Source organism: Schistocerca cancellata, chromosome 7 (genome assembly GCF_023864275.1).
Source record: "Schistocerca cancellata isolate TAMUIC-IGC-003103 chromosome 7, iqSchCanc2.1, whole genome shotgun sequence".
Classification (NCBI taxonomy): Eukaryota; Metazoa; Arthropoda; class Insecta; order Orthoptera; family Acrididae; genus Schistocerca; species Schistocerca cancellata.
The window spans coordinates 498,655,851-498,667,667 of NC_064632.1; the positions used below are offsets into that span (position 1 = coordinate 498,655,851).

Consider the following 11,817-nt stretch of genomic DNA (forward strand, 5'->3'; position numbering starts at 1 on the left):
ATTCTCTAGTATCTGACTGATATTTAAAATAAAAATGTACGGATACTGAGCGCGGGGGTGTCGTGAATAATAAGACGTACACCGCAATGGGCACATTGGGGCTTAATACACATGTAGAAAACGTACTGTGAGACGGTAACTAAATAAAAAAAGTGTTAGAGCTAGAAGTTGTCAACAACTTATAAATCAGAACTGTTACAGTGAGATATGGAGCTTGAAACGTGGACTGTCAGCTAATTCTCACATGTAATTCGATCCGTCAAGTTTCTTTTACCACTCTTTCTTACGGTGTGATGATTTTGCGTAAAAAAATAATATGAGAATTGTACAGCCTGCAGTTGTACGTTGTCTTGCTACAAATGTGGAATCAGTAGAATTACACACAGCCTCACAATACATATACTTAACCTCTTATTGAATTTTGTCGACAAGAATCAGTTTCAATTTAAAAGTAGCATTCAGAAATGTAACACCAGGAACAAAAATATCTTCCGCTATCCAGAACCCTACGCTTGCGTAGGAAGAAGTAAAATACGCAGCCACAAAAACATTTTACCATCTGCCTTGTGACTTGAAGGTGTTGTCAGATCACGAAAGTCTCACAAACAAACTGCAGACATTTCTGCAGGACAACTCCTTTTAATCCACAGATGATTTTCTGGGTACTTACTTTATGTAAGCATTGGGTTACATTCATCAAATTTTGTCGTAGACCAAGACAAGAAAGAAACATTCAGATATTTAAATGGGTAGCATGTAGCTATATTTTCGCAGAGCACGTTCCTTATTTGAAAACCTGCCGACGACTTCAACATGACATCGATGTGTCGGGAATATGATCCACAGAACACGGAAAATCCAAACTAACTTAGTCATTAAATGACGAAGGTAGTTAATTCAGTCATCGAAATTACGTACAGAGATAGAAGTGTAACGTTCCCTTAGAAAAATTTATGATTGACTGTGCTGATAAACCTCTTACGTTATTTGCTTTTCAAACAGCTGAGCAAAACTGATCGAACTCAGACATTCGGTAAAGTGACACACAATATTTTTAGCGCAACGCAATCTGACTTTCAAAAATCCCTACAAAAGAATGGCCATGACTAACAATAACCTATACCTTTCATGAATCACTTACCTCACAAAAATCATCGTTACTCAGACTACTGGAATACAGCGAGCGCCACTACTGCCAGTTATTTAAACGATTCTAACTACTGAAGGCACTAACTAGTGATAGGCATAGTTAGCAAATGAAAGATTTTGATAGAGAACAAACAATGTATTTTGTTCAAAAGTCATAATATATACATAAGTTCATGACATCCAGTCTTAGAAATTTACTGTCTCTGATGGACACACGTCCAGACCATCCGCTCTCAAAACTCCGCCATCTCTCTCTCCACATCCACCACTGCTGGCGGCTCACCTCCAACTGCGCAACGCTACGCGCTGTTAACAGCCAACTGCCAAACACTACAATGGCGAGTATTACAACAATGCCAACCAGCCACAGACTGCACACAGCACAGCCAGTGATTTTCATACAGAGCGCTACGTGGCTTTACCAATAAAAAAACCTATACAGCCTACTTACAGTTGTACATACATATCCAAAATGCCTACAGAACTTTTCCAGTCGTGATACATGTAGGCCTATAAGAAATGATTGTTATACCTGTCATTTATCCATACAACGTATGATGTACAATGAATGACGAATTTTCTCTCTTGTTGCAGCGAATCTCATTTCGTTGGCCTCTGGGTACGTCGTCGGTTGGAACGCTGTGTCTCTTCCGGTGCTGGAAAGCAATGGGACAGCAGGCATGGAACAGCCACTGGACAGACCCCTCAGTAAAGGCGAGACCTCATGGATGATAACCCTCGTGACCCTCATCTCGGCAACTGGACCTTCTCTGTGCAGTCTCCTCAGCCATCGCTGGGGCTTCAAACCGGCTGGATACGTGGCAGGATCTTTTGTGGTCCTGGGAGGTGTCGTCGTGCTGCTGGCGCATTCCTTCCCAGTACTGATGTTGGGTCGGGTGGTCACTTGCCTCGGCACGGGCTGCACGGTCGTCGTGTCCACCACATACATCAACGGGGCAGCCGAAGATCACGTGCGGGGGGCGCTGGGCACCTTCTTCGCTCTCATGTTCAACGCCGGTATCCTCGTAGCATATCTCGTTGGGGCCTCCTCTTCGTACCGCGTAGTCTGTACTGGCTGCTTCATCATCCCTCTGCTGTACCTGATCTGCTTCTTCTTCCTACCCGAATCGCCCCAGTATCTTCTGTCCAGAGGCAGAGAGGACAAAGCCGAGAAGTCACTTCGCTGGTTCCGCAGTGCCGGTCACGACGTCGCCCAAGAGCTGGAACGCCTTCGGGCTGATGCGGATGCTCGAACTCAAGATGACGGGCGCACTCGGATGTCCCTCGCTGAGTTTCTGAGAGACCGCGCCTGTCGCCTGAGCACCGTCACAGCGATCGTGCTCAACCTCAACCAGTCGCTGAACGGCAGCCCAGTAGTCCTCAGCTACGTGGTCCAGATGTTCTCGGAGGCGGAGAACGGCGTTTCGGCTGGATGGTCAGCAGTGGTCGTAGCGGCGCTCCAGCTGTTGGCCACTTTCCTGTCATCGGCGCTGGTGGACCGCGCTGGTCGCAGACCGCTGCTGCTGGCTACTAATGCTGGCATGGCCCTCTGCCTCGCTGCCCTCGGCGGGTACTTCTTCGCCAAGGACAGCCGCATTGACGTGACCGTAGTGTGGTGGCTGCCCGTCGCTGCGATGTCGCTTCTGCTGGTGCTCAACGCTATTGGCATCGGCGCTCTTCTCTACGTGGTCATCAACGAGAGCTTCTCTCCAGAAGCGCTACCCATAGCCGTCTCTATCGGCTTCACAGCGCACACGTTCATCGTGACAGCCGTAATCAAGTCGTATGTTGTGCTGCTAGACTGGTTAGGACTCTACGGCTGTTACTGGTTCTTCGCCACTTGTTGCATCCTCAGTAACGTTTACATATTTTTCTTCTTGCCAGAGACAATGAAAAGGCCCATAGCAGACATTATTTCCGAGCTTAGTGGGGAGACAAAGAAGAAGCAGAAGAAACTCCAGTCCTCTCCATACGACCGAGTCCCAGTAGCAGAGACGAAAACTTAGCTTACAGTGAAGTGTACAAACGAACCCTGAACACTATCAACTACTGGGTGACTCAGATGTCATTTGCCAATTCTACAACATCTGTGGACCCTTAGCAGAATTGACGCATTGTCTTTTTTGGAAGAAAATCTGCTAGTAATTCTTGTACGATAAATTTTATTGTTCGTCTAGACTGTGTACAATACTGAACTTTTGACCGATTCAGGTTCCATTGAACCATCCTGAATGTTTTGCCCACAAGGGTAAGCAGATTTGCATGCAACGTCAAATATCGACATACCGTATGGTGTAGATATCTACCGGACCCTGTCCATTCCAGAAGTTTCATAAATATTTAAAACTCCCTCAGATTATTATTCGCTCCGAAATAAATGAGTAAGCAGTTATAAACAGAGAATTTTGAAGCATGTTGCCTGCTTAGAAGAGGACCTCTTATTGTCGCCATAATCCAGTTGCATATAGGAAGCTGTAATCAAATGAATGTGTGTAAATTCGAACATATAAATCTATACTGATATCCTGAGCTCTAAGTTAGACGCTCAGTGCGCTACCGAGAGAACTACCAGAACACACCTCGGCTGCCATTCAGAAATTCAAATTGTTAAAAGATCTATTTTTTCGAAAACAAAAGCAATGAAATCTCGGCAAAGAAGGAGAAAAATCAGCGTTTCGGTAAGAAACTTTGGACGATGGAGAATCTCCTCGAGGTGCTAGTCACACAGTAGAAAGAAAGAAAGTCTTGTAAGTTCCAAAAGAATGGTGACAATTTCAACCAGTTCAGCTTTTACTGAACTGCCAGCGATGGGCAGGTATTCTGTTTAGAGTAACGAAATTATCATGCATTAGACAGTTGCAACTTCTCCCACATAAACCCTACAACGCGTACTCCTCAGAAGGGTACACGTCCTCTCCTTCTGAATGTAGTATTGTTTCTCTGTAGCTAAAATAAACAACAATCAAGTCTACACTGTCGCATGTGAGTTTTATTACATCCACTGGAAAGCGTCTTTAGCTAATCGAAGTACTGAATCGTTTGCTGATATTCAGAATGACTGTGCTTTACAACTGTTTTTGATACGAATATTGTGATGAGCTTTACTATGTTATAAAGTATGTCGGATGATCCGGTCAGCAAATGATCACACTTTCTCGGTGTGTGTGCTATGGGATGACCTTGTATCCTATTAATATTGTTATAGTGTTCCTTAAATTGATCAGAGCAATTAAATTTTGTGCAGCTCGAGTTTTTGTCCATTCGTATCGTGTCAGGTGGGTGACGGTTCAGACGCATTCTGGAGGATTAGGGTTCAAACTCCGTACCATTACCTTGGTTTCCGGTTTTGGGTTCTTCTTTAAGTTTAATATTAGAAGATTTCCCTTAAAAGCAAGACCTTGACTGCTTCTGCTTCTCATTCCCGTCAAACCTGACCCTGTACTCCAACTGTAACGACGTCGTCGCCGACCAGGTTCTTAACTCCAATTTCGCTTTCCCTCCATATCTTTTCTATTTATTTAATACACTTGTTGAACCTAAACTAAAGAGAGGGAGAGAGAAAACAGGAGCCTAATTTACATAACGGGGTATTATGCTGATATTGTTTCTGTATTCTGTACGACTGCCAGCAACTAGACTAAAAACTCATTTATATGCGTATTCCACGTGGTTATGACTGAATGCTTTCAGATTGTTGAACTTGGGGTAGGTCAAAGGCAGAAGACTTCACAAAATTCTACTCTACTTTATTAGGATGTCCTTTAGTAAGTAAAACACATTTAATGGAGCAGTATCTATAATGACCTACACAGCGAGATATCAGCGGTATCCGTCTTAATTCGTGGCGTAGTCGAGTAAATACGAATGAAAAGTAACACTACCTGATGCCACACAGTCAGTTGCAGCATGGTTCGCTCCCGGTAGGTGAGTGGTCTGTGCGACAGAATGTCAATTCTAAGGGCCCGGGTTCGATTCCGGGCTGCATCGGATTTTCTCTGCTCAGGTACTGGGTGTTGTGTTGTCCTAATCATCATCATTTCATCCCCATCGACGCGCAAGTCGCCGAAGTGGCGTCACATCGGACATCGAAAGACTTGCACCCGGCGAACGGTCTACCCGACGGGAGGCTCTAGTCACACGTATCGCAAGTTGCAATATGAAATTACAAAAATGCTGACTGCATTCGACGACGTTTCGAAACAGCAGGAGTTAACGCGCTTTTTCCTTCTTGTCATTAAAGATCCGGACAATATTCTTTAGCATTCAGTAAACATCGCCTGTCATACGCTGAAATACTGTACTTTGTTGCTGGAAACATTCCGAGCTCCGAATATCAAGTGTGTAAGTCTTGTGTACTGATCGGTGACGAAAGTGTTTTACAATAAAAATGTCAGAATAAATAAATCAGTAGCGTGATTAAGAGCATCGATGTTTAGCTTTTTTTTTAAGAATATACTTCACTGTACAGTACGTGAGCGTCCTAGCAAAAGAAGATGTCTTGAAATTTAAGTATGCAACACTACTCAAGTTATAAACTCACATGAATAACTTGTGTGTACATCATACGTGATTAAATTTTGTATGTGTGTAAACTGAAGTAAAAAGTGTATCAGCAGTGCTTTAATAAAAGAGTTTTCCTTTTATACGTAGGATATAACTCATCCATGTAACCCGATTGAAGGTTTCCTGATGGTAGGTTAGGTGTATAACATATTAAATATATTTATTGATATTCAGAAAGCAATAGCGTTTGAAAGCTCTGCATAGCGATTCTTGATAAGGCTACCAAATATTTAAAAGTTGCAAAATGTAATATTTATTGCGAATGATAACAGACGATTCGCTGAGTGAGGTGAGTATAATGTTCGTTTGACTTTTGAATTTTTGAAGTTGCTAAAGGAAGAAAGAGATGGGAACCAAACAATCTTTATGTTAAATTGAGTGCAATTTTACACACGTTTTTTCTACTTCTTTCCGTCTCAGTTTCTTTAGATTTTCCCCTACCTGCCACATTCTGTCAATATTTACCTCTGTCGTAAAGTCCTATCTCTAATTTTATCGTCCTATCCAGTTTCTTTTACTCCTATAATCAGTATCGGGTTAGCTAATAAAGAACATCTATTAGAGAAAAAGAAGTGAGTGTCTGTATAAAATGTTAAACAGTATTTGGCTCTCTCATCTTACATTGTAGATCTGCTATTTAGGTGTTACGGGATACAGCATTGCGCGCAGCTGGTGGCAGCCGGAGACAAAACAAACATCTCTGCAAGCGACACGCCGTTCATAAAAGGATGAACATGGCTGGAACCACCTTGCGCGTTGATTTACTATCTGCGTGAATGCCAGCAGTCGCTGGGAGTTCTTTGTCATGGTCCCAGAAAGCGAGGACGTAAGTGACATTATACTAGTAACTCTTGTTTTAACGACATTTAACTCTGTACCATATAATTACTGAAATCTTCATAATAGTAACGTAGAATTCTGCTCTGTAATAACGAATAGAAATCAAAGTGTCCAAATGCAAATATTCCAGATCGTCAAGTTGTTTTCGGAACATTGGTTATTTAAATATAAGCAGCACATGGATTCGGGTAAGTTCAAAAAATGTTCAAATGTGTGTGAAATCTTATGGGACTTAACTGCTAAGGTAATCAGTCCCTGAGCTTACACACTACTTAACGTAAATTACCCTAAGGACAAACACACACACCCATGCCCGAGGGACGACTTGAACCTCCGCCGGGAACAGCCGCACAGTCCATGACTGCAGCGCCCTAGACCGCACGGCTAATCCGGCGCGGCTCGGCTAAGTTATTACTAATTATATTACGATAGGTATCATAAAGAACAGAAAATGTATCATCGACCTGACTTGCGTGTCTTTCTTGCATTTCCTTTCTTGACATAACAATACGAGATCTCCGACCAGCAGCGAAAAAAGAAAGAAATACAATATTCCATGAGTGATAAGATAAAACTGGGGCGAAAATGGAATCCGTTATCAGTAAGGAATGCTTGTTAGCAAGCACCTTCTACAAATTCGATACCTGTTGTCATGGTGACGAACCGTACAGCGGAACGCCAGGGATTGATGTTACTAAACGTACAGTAGTCCAAGCAGACCAGCTTACTCCTTTAGCCGCCCCTGGGAAACTAGCAACCACCTTGACAGAAAAATTGTGAGCAATCTAGTAAACTAAAATATTAGGAAATAAAAAAGTCAGTAGTCACAGTTCCTTATGATCCATCTGGTGCGGTGACTCAGTCACTCTGTTAGTAACAAAAAAATACCTAACACGGCACGTAAAAATACTGCAATATGAATATGGAAAAGGAAAATTTAGCAGGAGGGAAAATGGTTATTCGTTAAAGAAAAGAAGAAAATTAATTGAGAGAACTAATATTGTATTAGAAAAATTTGAAGGACGAAATAGCCACACGTTAGTCAAGAGCCATAGAAGACCGTAATCCATCCGTAGAGAAATGCTAAGCAAATGTGCGTTGCAAAAAATGAAACTCCACCAGAAGTATCTATAGGACACAAGAGTTAAACACGGAATTTGTCTGGAGTGCGGAAGTACTTTGCAGGTTGAATCCGGAAACCATGAGCTGTTTCCATGCACACTAAAGCGCAAATTGCGAGAGCGAATGTCACCAGATGGTGTTGCTGCCACGTGAGGCGGTGAGGAGAGTACACACTACCTGATTAAATGTAGCCAGTGACCAATTAGAAGACACTAATATGGCGTGAATACCTACTTCGCGTTTATGAAGACGGGAACTCTTCTGGATACACTTTCAGTGAGGTATCTGAATGTCTGAGGAGGAATGGCACCCTGCGTCAAATGCCTTACAAAGGATATCCTACAGCACTTGCCCCTTACTTAGCTTCCATCTATCGCGAATCTATTGCCCAGTGAAAAGTCTCAAATAACTGGAAAAAAGCACAGGTGGCTCATGCATTTCAGAAGGGTAAAAGTACGGAACTGCAAAATTACAGACGACTACCTTTAACAACAGTTTGCTGCAGAATCCTTGCACATATTCTCAGTTCCAATATAATAAATCTTCTTGAGAGGAAAAAGCTTCTGTCCCCAACTCAGCATGGTTTTAGAAAGCATCGGTCTTGAAAAACTCAGTCTGCCCTTTTCTCATATGAAATCCTGCGAACCATGGATGAAGGGCAACAGGCAGATTCCATATTCCTAGATTTCCGTAAAGCATTTGACACGGTGCCGTAGTGCCGACTGTTAACGAAGGTACAACCATACTGAATAGGTTCCGATGTAAGTGAGTGGCTCGAAGACTTCTTAAGTAACATAGCCCGATGTGTTGTCCTCAACGGCAAATGTTCATCAGAAACATGGGCATCGTCGAGAGTACACAAGAGTAATGTGATAGAAGCACCGTTATTTTCTGTATAGGTAAATGATATTACGAACAGGGTGAGCAACAGTCTGCCACTGTTTGCTGATGATACTGTCTGTGGTTTGAGTGAAGGTTTCATCGTTGAGGGACTGTAAGAGAATACAAGATAGACAAAATTTCTAGCTAGTGTGATGAATTGCAGCTAGATCTAAATGTAGAAAAATGTAAGTTAATGCATATGAGTAGGAAAAACAAAGCCAAAATATCCGAACACAGTATGAGTAGCGTGCTGCTTGACTCAGTCACGTAGATTAAATAACTGTGCGTAACGTTACAAAGCAAAACGAAATGCAGTGAGCATGTAAGGACTATACTAGGGAAGGCGAATGGTCGACTTCTGCTTATTGGGAGAATTTTAGAGAAGTGTGGTTCATCTGTAAAGTTGACCGAATATATTGAATACTATTCAAGTGTTTGGGATCCGCACCGGGACGGATTCAGAGAAGACACCGAGGCGGTTCAGAGCCGGGCGGTAGGTTCGAATACCACGCTGGTATTATAGCAATGGTTCAGGAATTCAATAGGGAATCACTGGAGAGAAGACGTTCTCTTCGAGGAACACTAATGGGAAAGTTTAGAGAACTGGCATCTGAGGCCGAGTGCAGGGCGATTCTGCTGCTGCCACAATACGAGTACGGACCAGAAAGATGATATTAGGGAGATTAGGGCTCGTGCAGAGGCATACATACTCATGGTCATAAATTAAGGATAATTGTAGAACATAGTGCCACACAACGTGGCACTACACAAAACTAGTCCTAATAGCATAGGTAAATAGGTAACACAGACGACACACATATATAAGTCCACGGTATTGGTGATAAGTTGAGAAAACCATCCAGAAACACATGTACTACAAAACGCCACTGATTCCTGCGCATGTACCCCGACATCAGTCTGGGATATGATCACCATGCGCACGTACACATGCCGTCCAACGGGTTGGTGTACACTGGATCAGGTGATCGATCAGCTGCTGGGGTATAGCCTTCCATTCTTGCACCAGTGCCTGTCGGGGCAGCTGAAGTGTCGTAGGGGTTTGAAGATGTGCAGCCATACGTCGACAGAGAGCATTCCAGACGTGCTCGATGGGGTTTAGGTCTGGAGAACAGGCAGGCCACTCCATTCCACAGATGTCTTCTGTTTCAAGGTACTCCTCCACGATGGCAGCTCAGTGGGGCCGTGCGTTATCATCCATCAGGAGGAAGGCGGGACCCACTGCACCCCTGAAAAGGCGGACATACTGGTGCAAAATGACGCCCCGATACACCTGACCTGTTGCAGTTCCTATGGAGAAGACATGCAGGGGTGTACTTGCACCAATCATAATCCCACCTTACACCATCAAACCACGACCTCCATAAAGGTCCCTCTCAAGGACATTAAGGGATTGGTATCTGGTTCGTGGTTCACGTCAGATGAAGGCCCGGCGAGAGTCACTGTTCAAACTATACCTGGACTCGTCCGTGAACATAACCTGGAACCACTGTTCCAATGACCATATACTGTGTTCTTGACACCAGGCGTTACGGGCTCTCCTGTGACCAGAGGTCAGTGGAATGCACCTTGCAGTTCTCTGGGCGAATAAACCATGTCTGTTCAGTCGTCTGTAGACTGTGTCTGGAGACAATTGTTTCCAGTGGCTGCGGTAATGTCCCGGGCAGGGCTACCTGCAGTACTCCGTCGCCGTCTGCGGGAACTGATGTTGAAATATCGGTCTTCTTGTGGTGTTGTACACTGTCGACGTCCCGTACTGTAGCGCCTGGAGACGTTTCCTGTCTGCTGGAACAGTTGCCATAATCTTGAGATCACACTTTGTGGTACACGGAGGGCCCGTGCTATGACCTTCTGTGTTTGACCAGCTTTTTGACCAGCTTCCAGTCGCCCTAGCACTCTACCCCTCATAACGTTATCACTATGTCTTCTTTGAGCCATTTTCAACACACAGTCACCATTAGCACGTCTGAAAACGTCTAATTTATGAGTGCATTATTCTGCTGGTTCAAACAGCCCTCGTTTTCGAACCGTTATTATACTGTACATAATATACCGTACTGTAAAATGTGTTCATATTCTTCCGCTTTTAGCATTTTCTTAAGCGCAATAGGAAGACTATAGCCTAACCACGGAAGAGACCACCACACAGTTACATCACTTTCTTCGTGCTTCATTTTTGGCACTATATGTGATAGTAGATAAAGTTCTCCTGTCATTCGCCGAAACCAAGCCCCTTTATCGGTTTGCCGTAGGGTGTAATGTGATTTATTGCTCCAAATCACTCTCTTCCAGTCATTCATTCTCAAGTGGCATTGCTCTTTACACTACATCTTTTATACCGGAGCCAAGGTAGCCCCTTAGGGCCGGCAACCCATATAACACCAGAGAGGATGAGGTTGTCTATGCAAAAAGGCGTACCAAAAAGCACCAAGGTAAACACCGGCTATTTACACACAAGATACTGGAAACAGACATTCCGAGCACTACTTCCTGCAGGGGGAGCTCGAGCCACGGCCTGCAGGAAGTATCACTACGCCGAATTCCGACTAGCTGGAGACAGCTATGTAGGGGCAGGAACGCCGGATGCCGACCTCGAGTACTGCAACCGTCGAAGATTACGTCTTCGTCTCGGAACTGGCCTACCTCGAGTACTGCAACCGTCGAACATTACGTCTTCGTCTCGGAACTGGACTGTGACTAGTGTGTGAGTGTGTTACCACGAACCTTTGTGGAAAATAAGAAGTGAACATTTGTTTGCCTCAATTAGGAGACTTTTTTCGTTATTGTTACCTTTCGTTTGTAAGTTCAGTCATCAACCGTGTGAACTTACATCAATAAAAGTTGGGTTGTGAAAAATTGTGAATTGTGAGTCGCAACAACCTCCAAGTGTCGCTTAGCACTGACATCACAAATATTTGTCTTACGAGTTACTCCATCATTTTATCCCTTTTTTTTAACTCCCCACACACAGTCGTTGTGTTATCTGTACTGCTGGTAGCACTTTGGCTCTCATGGATGAGAATGGTGGAGATGAATTTCTTGGAAGAATTGTGACAGGTGATGAAACATGGCTGCATCATTTTTCACCAGAGACGAAAAGGCAATCAGTGGAGTGGCATCATGCAAATTCACCCAAGTAAAAATAATTCAAAACCACACCCTCTGCTGAGAAAGTTATGGCTACGGTGTTTTTCAGTTCCGAAGGACTCCTGCTTGTGGACATCATTCCAAGTGGAACCACCA

General features: G+C 43.7%; 1 protein-coding gene across 1 annotated transcript; it reads left to right on the top strand.

Moving 5' to 3' along the window:
* The first annotated feature begins 1,829 nt into the window (after positions 1-1,829).
* Positions 1,830-3,155, top strand: LOC126092846 (facilitated trehalose transporter Tret1-like). Its single transcript, XM_049908576.1, has one exon. It carries the CDS (start codon positions 1,830-1,832, stop codon positions 3,153-3,155), a length of 1,326 nt encoding a protein of 441 aa, XP_049764533.1.
* The last annotated feature ends 8,662 nt before the right edge of the window (positions 3,156-11,817 follow it).

Bases quoted from the DNA above. Each gene is read 5' to 3' on its own strand.
- LOC126092846 (XM_049908576.1), top strand. From the start codon at position 1,830: ATGGAACAGCCACTGGACAGACCCCTCAGTAAAGGCGAGACCTCATGG.